Source organism: Symsagittifera roscoffensis, chromosome 7 (genome assembly GCF_963678635.1).
Source record: "Symsagittifera roscoffensis chromosome 7, txSymRosc1.1, whole genome shotgun sequence".
Lineage (NCBI taxonomy): Eukaryota > Metazoa > Xenacoelomorpha > Acoela > Convolutidae > Symsagittifera > Symsagittifera roscoffensis.
Window position 1 is genome coordinate 5,795,563 of NC_087068.1, and position 17,714 is coordinate 5,813,276.

Genomic DNA, 17,714 nt, shown 5'->3' on the forward strand with positions numbered 1-17,714 from the left:
TTTTACCACTAAAAGAGGGGAGACATTTTGTCATCGAGAGTGCTATTGTTTTATTGTTTATTCTTTCCACGCAAAAACAGTTATCATCAAGCTGGGTCGAGTAAAATATCATGTTTGCTTTTCAGCCTAACTTTGAGAAGTAATTCGCGCTTTTTATAATAGGAAAAAGTTTCATTCAAGCCGGGAAAATTTATTGATTAATTATTTTCAACAACTGTTTGGTACAAAAATATATTTAAAAACGAAAAAAAAAATTGCCACTACTTCGAAAAACTTTTGAAAAAAATTTTTTTTTGATATTTTTTCAACAATTTTTTTGTTGTTCATTTTTTAAAAACAACTGAAGGAGCTTATGGTTAGTTGATCCGTGAAAACAATCGGTTTTTTTAGAACTTATCACACAGCAAAAACAGCCCAAAATTGGCTGAATTTTGCTTTTTAGTTGCTTTCGAATGTGATCGAACTCAATGGCTACTCTGTTCTGTTACTTTTAAGAAATGAGAAAAAAATTAGACTAATCTAGAGGATCAAGGACGTCAAAACATTGAAAAAAGATTATTGTTTCATCAACTGAATCATTATTAAAAACTATATTTTGTGACAGAACTCTATGCAAAAAAACCTGAGCAGTAAAGGTTTAAATCAAAAACACATAAAAACTGAAAAATTGCCATATTAAGAAGAAGATGAAGAAAAAAAGACAACTTTTTGTTCTTTTTACTCATATTTATTAAACCCGCAGTCCAAAAACCCCAAAAAAGGGTCTGCAGTTGAAGCATGTTTATTAAAGCCTCGTTTTTTTTAAATTTCAAGTGCACAAACACATTTCTGCTTATTAAATGTTTAACAAAATTCAGTTACGTAAAATTTCAGCCCAAAAACCCCCAAAAAAGCGCCTGCACTTAGAGAATATTTATAGAATCTTCATTTTTTCTCACAATTCCAAATGCATTTATGCTGGTTAATTGATTATCAAAAAATAAATACGAAAAAATTGTTTCTCATTTTTTTTTCATTCCTTAAAAGAAATTCTGGTGCCAAAGAAGCGCTGACGCAAGCTTCGAAAATTTTCGGAAGTTTCTTTTTCACAGCTAAAAATCTATTTTTACAGCTTAATAAACAGATTCTCTGACTTTACTAGCTTCAAATTGGACTAAAAATCAAAATTTTGACCTGATTTTTCAGCACTAGGAACTTTTGAATTTAAACTTTCGAATTTAATTGAATAATGACTGAAAATTGTTTAGTATTATACACCGCTATCTTCCATTAGGTAATTTTTGGCACATCATTATCGGTTCTCATTAGTTAATGTGGGGAGACAACAATTTTTAGTCTTTAAAAGTACCTTAAGATGCAGGTTTTTAACAAAGGGCACATCAGCGGTTCTCCCTAAACAACTGAACAGTTCACGTGTGTCACTTCGTTCGGCTTTTCGTTTTCTCGACCTCACAGTAGCATCGGTGTAGCGGGGGTTTTACAAGGTTAATTATGAAAACTAGCTATGTTTTTTATGGCCTAATTAGTGCACATGCCAATTTTTGTAACAATTGGACTGTTTTACAAGTTTAAGTGGTAAAAACTTGCAGGTGGGGAAAAGGAAAAAAGTTCACCTTTCTTTTTGTGTATAAATGATCTGTTACTCTTTTTTTTTGAAAACGGACACTCGATTCGGAGCTTTAAGCTATTGTGTTGTTTTCGTGTATAGGGATGGAGAGTGGCCCTCGGATGTTCCTGGACGCAGTGGCCAAGGGTAAACTACATCTGGCCAAGTTCATAGTGGCCGCATCCGACAACAGCCTAGACGTCCTCAATGTCAAGGTCAGTATACTAAAGTATAGTGAAGAGTTGTAAGTAGCCAATTGGTGGCTATCTCATATATTCATTTCTTAGAGTTCTTGTCACACTATCTAAGGTGTCACGCCGGAATTATCTTAGTAACAATTGCAAGTATCTAATTTCTTGTCACGCTATTTATTTTTTAATTTTCGCTCGGATAGGTTTGTGAAACTTTCTCAGTCTATCTTATATCGCGCGTTAATTGTCCCAAATTGGTCAAAATGGCCAAAATGACAATCCTTAAACCCTCATAACTTTACGGAAAATAATCACAGGTGAAATATCTTTTCAAATTTAAGCTCAGGACAACAATGGCTTTCGAATGATATGAAAAAATTCCGTCAAAAACGGCTAGTTAAATTTGTCTGAAGAAAAAAAACCCACCCCGAGCACAAATATTCCGTTACTTTCGTATCGAAAGTCGGAACAATAACTGAAAAGCAGCCCTCAATTTAAAACCGTATTATTGAAAAACTCAGATTTTTATGGCCCAATTTTTTCTCTTTCTGAAAAATCTTTTCTCAGCACGGTCATAAGCTTTTTCTCACTAAAAAGTTATCTCCAGCATCGACTTATTAAATTTATTTGAATTCGCAAGTGTGCGCATTGATGGAAATATAATTCTTTTAAACAGGTTAATTTTTGTTGTCTATTATTTTGGAATACATCATAGCTAGAGCAAGAGCAGAATCGAATCATATAACAGCAGCATAATTCAGTCTAGGCGGCTTCGTACTGGGCCACCGCCCAGTGCTGTGTGTGTCGCTGCCTTGGACTGCCCACTTTCGCCCCCGTGAAGTTGGGGTCATACTGGTACGGCTGCAGTCTCGGCTTCTGAATGTTCATCACTGGTCTCAACGAGTTGTCCTTGTCTATCTTCGGCACTTCGTAGTCGCGGTTCTTCGGGTGGTGCAAGTGATCGTCGAAGAAGGTGTCCCGAGCTTTGATGGACTTGGCTTGCATCGGGTTCTGGCAACGCAGCTGGTCGCTCGGATCCCACTTTTTACCCGTGCCCAACTTATGTACCTTCTCACTCTTCGTGTAAGCGTCTTCAACGTGCGCTTGAACAGCTCCAATGACCCTACCCTCTCTGTGTTTTCCAGTTGGGTTCTTGTCGTAGTACTGGAGGTCATTATGTGTGAGAAAACGACGCTTGTCGTCCGGTCCGTGGAGCATAACTTCAGGAGCCAGAATTGTCGTGTTCTGGCTGAATCCAGTGTCCGTGTTGGGTCCATGCGTCGACCTGTTTAGACGTTTAGCCAGCGAAGGATCTTCTGTGGTTTTTCCTTGGTAGAAAAGAGGCTTTGTAGCTGTTTTATTGTTTGGATTTTCCACACTCATGAATGCGGCTGGGTCATCCTTAGCCAGTTTTTTAGCAGTCGTCGGCTGCATTTGCTGCAAGTCCGTGTAACTCATGAAGTCGTATTTCGGTTTATACTTCGGATCCAAGACATCCTTCGTGAACCCATTCTCACGAGTGCCGGCTGTCGGAATTGCGTGGGGCAATGGTTCGGCTCCGTTCGGAATCGTTTTGTCAACGTATCTATAATCGTACTCAGTGCTGCCAGTTGGCCGATCATTAAACTGCAGATCTTTGTACGGCATGTCGTGGTGGAAAGTGACTGGTTCTACATTTAAATTGCTAGTGAATCCTGTGTCGGTCAACGGACCTGTCGATTTTGTGAACAAATCTTTCGGCGTGTTATACTTATTGTCATACGTTGTCTTGTACTCAGTCTCCATGTATTCAGGACCGTGCCCGTAATGATTTTGTTCGACCGGGTCTTTTGGCCGAATTTTGTGAAGATGCGGTTGAAACTTGGGAAGAACTTGCAATCCGCCGTCCATCGGTCGTTGAAATGGTTCGTAGGCCTTAGCGACTGTCGGCACAGTGACTGCCTTTTCCCTCGTGAATCCAGTTCCCACGTTGTCGTTCATGAGCGCCGGAAGTGGTTCTCGGCCGTGAGGAACGCTATTCGGCCGGTAACTCTGCTTCGTGACCGAATCGTAACAGTCAGCAAGCATCCGAGACATGACGGGATTGTCGAACTCATCCAATTGTCGCGAGTACTGATACTGAGCTCGTTCGTTGGTCAGGTATCCGGTACCGTGGTGGGATCCCTCGCGAGGTCTGTAACCCTGGATCCCGAAGGTGGTGGAGTTGGTGGTACAGTACCTGTTCATAAGGTCGCAGTCAGCACCCGCCGACTGCAGGATGTGTTTTGTCGGCTTCCCCCATTGCAAGGGTGGGGCTACACTCGGCAGGGGTGTGGCCATTTTGCGAAGCTAATTATTGTTGAAATTGCTTCTAGAAACAGAACCAAACCAATTAAATCTATTTGAGTCTCCAAATTGGTGATTTTCAATTACGTTTTTTTTGCGGAAAATCAATTTTTTTTGTAAAATAGAGGGAACTGTATCCGTAATATTTACCTGAGCTGCGGTCTTTTTTGCTCGCGTGCTGATTTTAATAATAATCCAATATATCGTTTCTCAACGTGCTGTTGTCTTTGAAAAACTGCATTTAGCTGTTCATTTGAAGATATTTAAATAATAATGAAGCTATATATTGCACGTGCATAACAAACTGTACATTAAACACCAATTTACATTGACGATCAAATTGACCATTTTTAATTCCTTCAGCAACGGTGATTTTATACAAAACTACATTTCTGTATGAACAACTGGTCCGGGCTATTTTCCAGTTCGCTTTTGGTGTTTTTTTTGAAATTCAATGGATGAAGCTCTAAGTAAAATGACATTTTGATGTTCTAAACTGCATTAAAACGTGTCAGCGTGAACACGTGAACAAAATTTCCCAATATTTTTTAGTTTTGCGTGGGAGCGGAGAAACAGTTCCCAATTTTTAAACAGTTTTATGATGTGACCCCGGGTTCACCCCCATACAACAAAAATGCCTGTCATGAGATTCCATCCAAGAAATATGCTTGTCTTACAATTCCATGCATTGGTTTTTCAGTTCTTTTTTTAGTCGCTAAATTTGTTTTACGCACAAAGAAAGTTTTGTGAAAACTGTTTTTTGGCATGCAAGAATGGCTCATTCCAGTTTCCCATCCCCCTCAAAAATTATGTTAAAAAATTGCTCAACGGCATTTTGCATGTACGAAATGTTGTATAAATTTGTTCACATGTTCACGATGACACGTTTTATTGCAGTTGACAGCAAAAAAAGTCCTTCTAAACAGTATTTTGTATAATAAGTTTCAGAAAGAAATCAAAGGGGGAAAAAGCCGCGAAGTTTTTGCTTATATCGTAGGCCCTGCTCAGTCTTTATGCATAAAAAACAAGGGTCGAATTGAAGGTTTTCTGTGATGCCAAAGTTTTTACTTTTCAGTTGGAGATCAGGTGATATATCCTTAGTTTAACCAAAATACAGGCCACAATGTTCAACGCCTGAGTTTTTTCGAAACAGAGGCCTCGCAGCCATATAAAAAAGTTTTTTTAAACATTTTTTTTAAAATTTTAAGTGAAATTCAATTTTAATCTGACCTGTCATCTAGCAATACGTAGTTAAATCTGCAATTCAATGCGATCCCCATTGGTTTTCTCAAATGCGAAAACTTTTGATGTTGGCGATCAGGGAAAAACACTTATTTAAAGAGAAACACAAAAAAAATACAAGTAAAAAATGATTGCTATACAATTCCTTAGTATGGAAAAAATGCTTATCATACAATTCAATTGAACGGAAAAAACTATTATCATGTATTATTTATACAAGGTTTTTTTTATTCTTTGAAGTTGTATGAATTTGTTTTGATAAGAATTTTTTTCGTAGTATGGAGTTGTATGATAAGCATTTTTTGTCAACCCGAGACCCTACAAAGAGGATGCAAAATTTCGTTCTAAGGAAAGACCTTTAAAGGATTTCGACGGCTTTTTGAGCCCGAGTTGAGATGTTTGACTTATCTGGGTCGAGACGCTCATTTCGCATTTCGACGTTCGAACTCGAGAACAAAGTCAGTGCTAGGCCAAAAAAGTTTCCGCCTATATTTCAAGTTTTTGATTTTTGTAAGTTGCTTAAAGTGTAATTATGACAGAACGCGCAATTAAAAGCTCAAATGTATCAAGAACAAACCCGACCACAATGGTTGGTTTGTTCACCATACCTAAGTTTTATTGCATTTATGGCAACGTTAATTTTTTTGATGTTGAATTTGAAAAATGGGCTGGGGGAATGGAAAAAAGCCCCATTAGAAGAGTTCAGACGGAGTTTGAGTCGAACACAAGTTCAAAAAATACCTCGAGCACAATCAAAACATACTAAAATTCGGCTCTTTTCCAGTCCCCTCGTGTGATTTTTTGTCCCCTCCTGTGATTTTGATGTTATAAACTGCAGTAAAATGTGTCTTTATCTAATCACTGAACAAACTTTCTCGTGATACTTTTCGGTAACTTGCTCGAAGTATGTTTCAACCATGTTTGAAGTATGTTTCTACCCTGCTCGAGGTATGTTTCTACCGTGCTCGACCAAAATTTAAAATATTTTGTACTCGACCAAATTTTGTGCTCTTTTCCAGTTTCTCAGCCTTCTCGTGAAATTAAAACACACGGTTGCTCCAAAGTTTTGTATACAGCAAGTCGAGTTTAAGAAATATTGTGGAAATTTGTTCTCATCTTCACGCGGACTCGTTTTACTGCCGTTCAAAACACTAAAATTTATTTGAAACGGGCTTTCATGAATTGAGTTTCAGAAAAAATGAAATAAAAAACTGGAAAAGAACCGAAACTTGTTTAAAAATATCAAAATTTTTTAAAAATTATTTGCCCAAAATAAACAACACAATATTCATAAGATGGAACTTTTTCAAAAAAAAGATTATTTTTACAAAGCATACAAATTACAAATGACTCTATTAACTCTTCGGAAAGAACTTACCCTAGACTAATCAGTAAACCATTTTAAACTTGATTACCTGAGGCGGTCAACACATATTTTTCTTGGGTCGAGCCAGCTGAGATCTTTTGTTTAGTTGTAACGGAGGCAGCGAATTTAGGCAAAAACAAAAAAGCAGGCCTTAGACTAAAAAATTTTGATAAAAAAACGTTTTCTCAGCAGAAATCGTATTTCATCGTGATAGCACTGCATACCAAACAAGCGGACTAAAAGAACAGAAAGGGTTTGTCGCAGTCGCACCAACGAATTGCGTAATTGCCAAATTGGTTGGATTTTATAGAAAAATTATTGCAGTGTGTGTGTGGTCGTGTGTGCTTAGCACGCCCACCGGAGATTTCAAATCGACAACCGGCTCAGAAGTCTTTTGTGGCGTTTTGCCAAAGCTATCTTGGGGACTCTTCGCGTCACCAGCCTAACTTCTAATTTTAGTTTGCCTAAAGTTATCAATTTTTGCCTTATATGATATTTAACTAATTTATATAGCCCCGGTCGAAACAGCCCCGGTTAAACCAAAAAAGTCTCATTAATCCTGAAACTGGTACAAACGTTCAAAACGTACGTAAGCGTCGTGGAGACGGTCGAAGCATAGAGTGAGAACATCGACTCGGGTATTTAGCGACCCTGGTCGACCGAAATTAAGCTCTTTTTTAATCTTCCTCCACACTTGGGTTTCGTTTCTGCAAAGTTAATTAGCTGTGCCTTAATGTAAGGATATTTTGTATGATGACAAACTAACTGCGCTTCTGACATTTCATTTCCACGACATTTGCTGTTTTGCTAACTTCTGTTCACACAGTCCATATGTCATGAAAATTGGCACATGGCAAGAAACGGTAGAAAATTCAAATTAACTATTCTGAACACATTTTTATTCATAATTCTTAACGTTATATCATGCATTTAGCCATAATAGAACGTAGAACTACTAAGAAAAACTTTGAAATATGGGAGGAGCTGCGCTGAAAGAAGTCCGAATTTTTGTTGAACCTGTATAACTCGGGTCCATAAACCTTGATTCGAGCCATGCGGTCGATATATAATTTGACCACCTGCACCCGGGAGACAGACATAAATAAAAATTTGCCCTTTGCCCTCACTTCACTCAATCTGATGCATTAAAACTCAGTCTTTTAAACTTAAATCTTCTGTCATACACTGATTTAACTGCCATAAAAATCTATGTGCTTGTTGAGCCTTCCTTGTTGAGTTTTTTAATTGGATGTTCTTTGGTGTTTTGAGTTTTTTAATGCAAAATCTATTGCCACAAAAAATCAGATCGAAGGACATATCATGCTAAAACTTTTTCAGACATGCTTCGAGCAATATTTAAATGCTCTCCAGACATGTTTTAAGCAATATTTAAATGCTTTTCAGACATGTTTCGAGCAATATCTAATTGAAACTTTGCGTCCTTGAAGAAAAAATGTAAGGTGAAAATGATGCTTTTTGTACACATTTTGGACCTTAAAGTTTAACCAGGACTCAAAATTTTCTCAAAATAGGTTGATCTTTAAAAAAGCGATCGGAAAAAAGTTGCTAAGGTTTTTGCCAAAGTTATTTTATTGGAAACTGTTTCCGATTTATTTGCCAGAATTAATTAATTTTTTGCAAATTTTTTCGCGATAACAAAAAATGATATAGTTGTGATCTTTTGTTCAAGAGTTACACTGAAACAAATGGGTCAAACCTCGATCAACTGTTTTAAAAGTAAGCCTCTTTTGGAACAAAACAAACTTAAAAAATAGTAAAAACTTCTCGCTCTTGTCTAAGCAGAAATTATTTTCGTTTGATAGCCAAAAATGTCAAACTTACATACTAAAAACAACGTTTTTTGAAAGTTTTGCTCAAACTTTTGGAGGGTAAGAGTCATCCACAGTTTTTATTCAGCGACATAAAGAGCTCACTTGCATATAAGTTGCCCCACAATTGACTCAAGAACTTTAGCGTAAAGTTTTCATTTTCTGAAAGGCCAAAAACGAAGAGTTTTGGGGTAAAAAATTTGGACTGAATTTTTAACAAGTTTTTGTATATATTGTTTTTTGTCTGAGCTCAACAAAATTTGAGACAGGGCGTTTTTTTTCTTCTTAGTTTTACTGGTTTTTATGCCCAAAAAATTTAAATCAGAAGTAAATTTTTTAATGAAACGCTTTGTCATTGATTTTTTGAAAGCAATACTTTTGAAAGCCTATACAGCGTCGGGATATTTAGAAGAAAAGTTCAATTATTTTTTTAAAATTTTTTAAATTCAAACAAACAAACATAAAATACTCGAAAATGTAAAGCTCGACAAAGTGATCAAAAATAGGTATATTTTTCTAGATTTCTTAGTTTGGAATAATTTATTCCAAAATTTAAACAAGGATGGCCGGTACTCTTCAAGTAGCACAGATTGTTTCAACCATAGTCTTAAAAACACAACAAAGTTTTTTCAATTTAATTTTGTTTTTTTTTGGCGTGGTGTGATAAAAGGAGCTGAAAAAAACGTGGACTAGATATATTCGAAAGATAAAACATGCAAATTGAAAACCAATTTTGTAGAAAAATTAATAAAAAACTAAAAAAAAAACCAAAAAAATTGTCGAAAAAAAGCAAAAATTTTTTGCAGATTTTTGAATTTTTGAAAAATTTGATTTCAAAAAGGCGCAATTAAACTCAACCTAATCTAACGTTACCCAAGTAAACTAAGTTTTTAGGTTTTAAATTAAACTCTTGTTAATTTTTAAGCAATTAAAAAGAGACTCCTCGATTGCTTCATTCGCTCGAAATTAAGCGAAATAAACCGAATTTCAAAAAAATCGACAATGGGATTTGTTTGAATTTTTTTTACGCGTAGTTCGAATCATGACTGTGAGGACTTAATACCTCAACCTAGTTCGATCATTGTTTGTAGTAACTGATTTTGCGTGGAAAAAAAAGAAAAAAGGAAAAAGAAAAAACTAAAACAGACCCGAATAGAAAGTTCCTCCCCATTTTCAATCGTCGGAACAATAAATGGCCTTTTTAATTACTGATCGCATTAGCAAAATACTCTACCTCATTAGGTTTGAAAACGTTTTTTTTTTCACTGTCCTGGGCTTTATTAAAAATTTCAACTAAATCAGAATTAAAAATTCATTTGTGAGTACCACTAGAAGACTGACCAGACTCAGAAGTCTTACTAAGCATTCTGAATTGTCTACTTCCAACAAAAACAAGTATGGTGTTTTTTAAACAAGACTCTGAGAAAAAATGAAATTAAATTTTCATCAACAAGCTCATTTTTAACAAATTGATACACTTTTTGACAAAAGGTAGATCGTAAAAGAAAAATCATGTGATAAGAAAATCTTAGAAGAGTAGTGAATATTTTTCTTTTCCGTATGCCCGCAAATCTCAAGCTCAAAAAGACCAAAGTTCTTCATTTCATTATTCAAAAGTTCAGCTCAAAACTGACACCAATTATATCAAGCAATGATGTACGAGCAGTAGGTTTGAAACTGAAAAATCATGTGATAAAAAAATCTTAGAAGAAGAGTGAATCTCTTTATTTTTCGTATGCCCGCAAATCTCAAGCTCAAAAAGACCAAAGTTCTTCATTTCATTATTCATAAGTTCAGCTCAAAATTTAAACCAATTATATCAAGCAATGATGTACGAGCAGTAGGTTTGAAACTGAAAAATCATGTGATAAAAAAAACTTAGAAGAGTAGTGAATCTTTTTATTTTTCGTATGCCCGCAAATCTCAAGCTCAAAAAGACCAAAGTTCTTCATTTCATTATTCAAAAGTTCAGCTTAAAACTGACACCAATTTTATCAAGCAATGATGTACGAGCAGTAGGTTTGAAACTGAAAAATCATGTGATAAAAAAATCTTAGAAGAGTAGTGAATCTTTTTATTTTTCGTATGCCCGCAAATCTCAAGCTCAAAAAGACCAAAGTTCTTCATTTCATTATTCAAAAGTTCAGCTCAAAACTGACACCAACTATATCAAGCAATGATGTACGAACAGTATACCACCCGTGTCAAAGTAGGCGTAGCGTAACAAGCGTTTGCTATTTATCAATGCCTCGTTTATTTTATTATTTCAAATTAGTTCTGTACTTGTCTGCAATATATCTATGGGAAACAAGCACAAAATAGATGGAACTTTTAGACTTCAATAAAGGAAGACAAAGTTTGAAAAAAAATTGAATAAAATTGATTCCTATTTTTTATCGAGACTCGCCAAATAAATTTTTCCGCCATTGTTTCACTGATTGTAACAGAAATGAATCAACGTCCAAGCAGAAATTTGTTTTCACCAGTGAGTAATCGAACCACTCACAATATAAAATAATTGAAACTTTTATTCTATTAAATGTTTAAGTTGACAACTTTTTTGATTTTAACAAACTTAACAAAGAAAAATAGCCAATTGCAAATAACAATTTTAAAACTTGGTTTGCAGGAAAAATCAAAACTGATTGTAAATTTATCCAAATTAACAGCATTTAAAAAAAATGGCTAGTGTGAAAATTATTCTGGAAAACGCAAGAGTCATTCAGATCAATTTTTCTCGACACAGAGACCTTTTTTGAACTCTGCGTTGAAATGATATCATAATTGACCCTCTGAAAGTTTTTTCTTGAGGTACTTGTAATGGGATAGCAAAAAATTCACTCGACGCCCAAAAGTAACTTTCAGCCCTTTTGTCGGAACAATAAAAATTAAGCTACTTTAAGACAAAATATTGAACTCGACTCATTTCGTAAATCGATATTAAGTCGTTTCTTTTAACAACATTTAAAAAAGCCTCAAACGAATTATTTCTCTAGCTTTTTTGTTTGCACAATATGAATGGAAATACTATCTGAAGGGCTTTTTTTTCATAGAACCTTCATTTGTACATAAAAATCTTGAACTTTTGAAGCCTTTTTCCCTTTTATGTCAAATAACTCAGCGAAACGTTTCGTTGTCAAATAGGCTAATGCAATCGTGATTCTTAAATTTTTATAATAATATACGGTCACGATATGCATTTTGAGCAAAAATAATTTTTTGCAACCACACAAAGATAGATTTTAGATTTTCATTGAATTTTCATCGAATAACTCAAATTTTATAGTTAAGAAAAACTGCCAACAGTAGTTGTGGCAGATTAACATTGACTTGTAATTGATTAAATTGCCTGTATTGTTAAAGTTGTCCAAAATGAGAAAAATGTGTCAAAAACTTCTCAAAACTTTGTCAAAAAATTGTATGAAAATTGTACGACTAGCATTTTTTCCACAGATTTCATGTACCATCGATATCAGGTCTCCTAATGGTCTCTATGTAACTTAGCATGAAAACAAGGTAGACGGGGGGCTATTCTGATGACCGAAGCTACAAATGAGCGAATCTTTTTAACCAATCAAATTCCTTCAAACTGACTAGTTTTTCAGCCTTTACTGTCTGATTTTCAAAAACAGAACCTGGTGGAGTTCTGATTGGCTAACATAACTTTCGGCCGTTTGATCTTTCTGAAATGTGGGTTTCTTTCATACATTAGCATACAGTGAAATGGGATGAGTTGGAAGGAAACGTCAATGATGATAGACGTCAGAATTGATCAAGCAAAAATCAATTGCCTAATGTTCGAATTCCTTCTTGATGTGGGATGTTGGAGATAGCTGTGAAGTGGGCCAAGGGTACAAAATGTTCCAATCAGCACCTGTCAAGTTTGTTCACTCCCTCAAAATGGCATCTCAGCCTTAAAATGGACTAGTGCGAAGCAATCTACAATACCGATTGACAGCATGAAGACCACATGATTGCCTTTAAAAGGAGGGAAAATCTTTATTTTCACATTCTAATGCACAGGAGCAAAATGATAACAGTGTTTAAGTGTTGAATTCCAACAAAAACTGTTGTTAAAAGGAACTATGAAAATTGAAAAAAGTCTTCCTTTTTCGATTTTTTGGAACCAGTTTAAAACTAGTATTTATAACCAATTGCATTCTAGATAAAACTATCTGTATCAAATATTACTTACTAACCAATCATGATCCATAACTAACACTGACAATTATTTGTAGTGCTGAAACTACTTGTAGTTTCTGCACCAGAACAATTTGATTATAACTTAGAAGACAGTTGTTGTTCCGACTTTCGATACGAAAGTAACGGAATATTCGTGCCCGGGGTGGTTTTTTTTTCCTCAGACAAATTTCGACTTTTTAACTAGCATTTTTGACGGAATTTTTTTTATCATTCGAAAGGTATTGTTGTCCTGAGCTCAAATTTGAAAAGATAGTTCACCTGTGATTTTTTTTCGTAAAGTTACGGGGGTTTAAAGATTGCCATTTTGGCCAATTTGGGACAATTAACGCGCGATATATTTCGCGCTATTAACGCGTAAGCAGAGAGTTAATCCGTCTTAGAAATCGTTCCGAATTGGTTGAAAGAAGCTTATTTGCCAAAATTGATTTGTTACAAGGAGCGAAATCTATCCTTTTGAACTTTATCTGGCGTGTGGGGGGATGATTTTTATAAAAATTTCAAATTTTAGAAAAAAAAAATTTTCATTTCGTTTTTTTTTTCATTTAATTTTTTAATGTTATTACTGCTCCATAAACCTTTAAAGACAGTCGGAACATTCAGGACTTCGCCTTGATACGAGCAGTCTTGTTCTCTTTTGGAACAATTTCTAGATATCTAACCCAAAAATTCCAGTATACGCTAGATCTATTGAGACTAGGAGATATAAGAGTAAGATTAAGATTGGTATTAAACTAAGAAGTTGCACGAACGAAATTCCGGCCGAAAATAAGACAGCGTGACGAACAGACGGTGTACCTTATCTGAAATTACTCTATGAGTAAGCCACCCCGGACTTAAAATCATTTTTAAAAAAAAACTACCGCTTTTTCGTTTGTGCGGGTGAGAAACTGAAAGCATTCTTAGAAAAAACAGCTAATAATAATGAAGTTAAATTTGAAAAAATTCCTTGACTAGTCTAAAATAAAAAGAAATGGAAAAAAATGCCTATTTTTCCTCTAAAAAGCAATTATCTTGAAGCGATTTTTTTTTCAGCACCGAGGAAAGATTTTGAATAGTTTCAAACATCAAAAAAATCACGATTGAACGATTTTCAGTATAATTAGTGATTCATGTTTTTGTTTGAATTTTGGAATTATTTGAAGCAACGATCTAATCTCGATTCAGAAGGCTTTTACAAAAGTTTATCACTCGAACCTTTATTTCGGTATCTTATTTTGTGTGGTAAAACAAAAAACATTCACATACATATTTCCTTCCCACTTTGTGGTCGGAGTGCAAATCAATCAATTTTAATAATGCACCCAAATTATATCTAATTTCTGATTTGACGGGTTAGGCGGTGGCAACGCATGTCAGCTTCACGCCTCAACCTAGCACCATCTTGCCAACACCGTCACTGGGAATGTTTTAAAGGAAATCCGATACAAGACCAAAATGATTTGAAAAGATATCAGATTTGATAATTACTTCCAACTCAGATCAACAAAGATTCAAAGCAATGTATCTTGAATACAACAAAGCAATTTCTTACAACAAAGCAAAGCATAAGATCGTTGCCAAAAAAAAACAGACGAATTTCAGGTCAGACTGACCCAATTAAGTTATTTGCCTAGCGTTATATGTTGACCAAAACTGGCTTTCGCTAAATCAAAACTTCAATGTTTTAAAGGCAATGAATGCCAGCCTCTCAATGAAAGTTCTCGTAAGCGTAGGGGAGTAAGCGTGTTTTTTATATAAAATGTGGAAAAACATTGAAATATTACGAACATTCAATTATTAAACGTCAAAATTACAATGAAAAACCAACAAAAAACAAATTTTACGAGTGTTTATGTTCCTCACAGTGCCGTAAGAAGTCAGACGGTCCTGACAATCGAAAATATTCTGGATGAATATCTAATAACAACATCTAAATGTACAAATCATTTGTTTGTGTCGACGTTATTTTTAATTTATACGAAAAAGCAAAAGACTTTCCACACTGATAAGAATACAAAATGAAAACAATCATTTCCTTCAAAAAGGAAAACTAGCAACCAGAGAAACTAGGATCTTCAACTTTAAATCTGATCATTATGGAGTGATTTGCAATGCAACATCTCAAAAAAGTGAAAAAGAATCACTTATTTTTAAAATCCGACCATGGTACAAATTTAAACTTTTCGACCGTTTTCGGAAGAACTATGCAAATCGGTATATAAAAATTTTTTGATTTTGAAACAAAAATGAACCGAGTGGTATTTGCAGAGCTTTTTTAAAGGAAAAATTCAGAATCAACTTTGAATCTTCTTTATTCGAAACAACGTCAATTAGAAAATGTTGAAGCACTGGATTCATAATGATGTGAAAACTGCATAAGAAACACCAGTCAAGAAGTTTTTTATCAAGCCGGAACCACCGAGGCCAGGAGTAAATTTGAATCTTAGCTCGTTATCTGCTGAGGCTGAGTTCGTTATCTGCTGAGTCAGAAAAAAAAGAAAACTTTATCCTAACAAATTGCAAATGGATTTCAATTATCCCAGCAGAGAATGTTTAACGACTTGTCTCCGGGTGCCAGTGACACACGGACTCCAAATCGTGGGCCTACTCAGTATAAAAATTGACCTCGCACAGTTAGGCATTGGTTGAGAGTTTGCGTGAGTTTGCGTTCAAACTTTTCAACCCCATAACCTAAAACAAAGTGTCGCAAGCGATAGATCTATTTAACTTTAAGCTCAGTCCGGATCGAGATCTTGCGCTCAAAAACGGATTATAAATTTAGCAGTTTGAGTGGTTTTTAAGCAAAATACGAACTTTTTCAGCAATTTAAGCAGTTTCACAGCAAGGTTTTTTATAAAAAAAATTCCGGGGGGGGGGGGGGGGGGTGGTGAAGTGGTTACATTTACGGCTCTCAAACGAAAGGTCGGATGTTTGAAGCCCACCATGCTCCGTAGTCGTTGCTTCAGGGCGAGGCACTACCACTCATCCCAGAAAATAACCAATAAAAATTGAATGCAGTTCTTAAGCAGGGAACAACAGCGGTTCTCCGTAACGAGCTGTACAGCCCGTATGTTGGTCCTTTCACTCGTGGATAAATGATCTTAATTAATTCAACTAAGTTTCAGAGTTTTTCCAGCAAGATTTTAGCCATTTGGGCATCAATAGGGCACCATTAACTTTCAGATAGTATCCGTCTGGCTTATCATGCAACTGTCTTTTGTGTTTTCTGTTAGGATTCGGAGGGGAGGACGGCACTGATCACGTCTGTGGTGTCGATCCCGGAGATCAGGACTCGGACCAAGATGGTGGCGATGATCTGCGACAAGGGCGGAGACACTGACATACAGGACAACCACGGAGGCACTGCACTCTACTACGCCTGTCAGCTGCGAGCCAACGAACTAGTCAAAATACTCAGTCAGTCAATCAAGCAACAACTTTCATAATTTATTGTAACTGTTATCTAATCATATTCAGGGGCGGATCTAAGATTTTCTCGAGGGGGGGGGGGGGGGGGGGGGGGCGGATTTTCGAAAAATTTTCGAAAATTTTGTCCTTTTTTTTAGGTCGACCAAATTCAAATTGATTTTCTGAGCTCTCCCAAACCACTATAAAGACCAGGAAAATTTTTGAAAAAAGGCGTTTTAAGGCACTTTTTAAAAATTTTTGACAAAAAAAGATCGTGTTTTTTCGGCGCGCGCTCCCCCTCAAAATTAGTATTTATTGGCGCCTAAGGCGGTTTAGAAAAATTTAGGGGTCCGTCAGCCAAAAATGGATATCTCAAAATAGTTCAAAGGGGGGACCCTTTGGGTCGGTAGGGGGTCGAATCCCTGAGGGGGGCGTCCTCCTCCCCCCCCCCCCTAAATCCGCTACTGATCATATTGCAAAAACACAATAGCAACAAGGGTACCTAGTAACGAATATCCTCCTATAAAAAATTAAATCAATGCTTAAGCATATCAAATATTTGTACCTAGTAACGAATATCCCCCTTCCGCAGCAAGAGGGGGTATATAGTTAAAGAGATCCAAACAAGCCATATCTTACAGTGTTACACGACAGCTTTTTTCATGCTAAGCACGCTTCATTTTGCAGAAACTTACCAAGTAATTAGCGCGTCACACACTACACTGTCAAGATAATGTAGTCTAATTACCTCACACTCTGTAGAGCCAAGCGTTTTCAGAGAAACTGGAAACAGTCAAAGTTAATCAATTGAACAATATCTCATCCTTTACGCTTCAAATCATAGCAACTTAATTCGAGTAACGCGAAGCTACTAGCGAGTCGTGAAATGAGTATGATGTACTGGAATTATGTTGGTATGGTATGTGACGTTAGTTGGTTGCGTTTGTGGGTAATTGAACATGTTGGTTACCAATTTATCTGAAAATGGTGGCCAATTTTCAGGGTGCATAGACGTTTTCCCCAATTTTGAACCGGTGCATACACATTTTTGTCCTTGACAAAACAGCCCAAAATTATAGAGTTTTACCAGACATTTTTGTTCCAAACAGAATTGTCCGAAATTTTATGGAAATAATTTCTTTGATTTGATCTTGTGATCTTTTATGCTTTGTTCTTTTGAGCTTGTGTGATTGATCTGTAGTTAGATTTCATGCACACCGTAAGCCATATAACAGTCAACATGAAATAAAACTTTCAAGAACTATTAGAAAGAACAGCGCGTTTGGCCGAGCAGCGAAGTCACAGATTTCAAGATCAAAAATTCGAAAGTTCAAATCTCAGGTCCGAAAAAAGTTTTTGTAATTTGGTCAAAATTTGAAACTGAAACACCAAAAAACGTGTAAACAAGGTCAAAGTCAAACTGGACTGACTCAGTTGAGCCAAAAAGAATAGGATGGAAGAAACTTGATTACATTGATCATTTGGCCGTTTCAAAACGAGTCTAGCACAAATTTGAATTTTTTTGGGAAAAAGTTCAAACTAGAAAATTTTATTGAAAATTCTAG

The 17,714-nt window shown here is 35.8% G+C and overlaps 3 protein-coding genes across 7 annotated transcripts in view; 1 reads left to right on the forward strand and 2 right to left on the reverse strand.

The window, feature by feature from the left end:
- The window catches only part of LOC134851749 (14-3-3 protein homolog 1-like), a 524,146-nt gene that overhangs the window by 358,248 nt on the left and 148,184 nt on the right, over window positions 1–17,714 (reverse strand). The window lies entirely within an intron of this gene.
- Window positions 1–17,714, forward strand: part of LOC134851394 (ankyrin repeat domain-containing protein 63-like) — a 64,525-nt gene that overhangs the window by 28,433 nt on the left and 18,378 nt on the right. For both annotated transcript variants that reach the window (XM_063867456.1, XM_063867455.1), the window contains exons 2-3: window positions 1,709–1,821; window positions 15,975–16,158. In XM_063867456.1, the coding sequence (XP_063723526.1) occupies window positions 1,711–1,821; window positions 15,975–16,158 (295 nt within the window). In that variant the 5' untranslated portion in view covers window positions 1,709–1,710. The remainder of the gene's footprint in view (window positions 1–1,708; window positions 1,822–15,974; window positions 16,159–17,714) is intronic.
- LOC134851704 (stabilizer of axonemal microtubules 4-like) lies at window positions 2,428–4,381 on the reverse strand. Its single transcript, XM_063867907.1, has 2 exons — window positions 4,273–4,381; window positions 2,428–4,147 (listed from the first exon to the last, which is right to left on the reverse strand). Exon 2 carries the CDS (start codon window positions 4,114–4,116, stop codon window positions 2,560–2,562), a length of 1,557 nt encoding a protein of 518 aa, XP_063723977.1. The 5' UTR covers window positions 4,117–4,147; window positions 4,273–4,381; the 3' UTR covers window positions 2,428–2,559.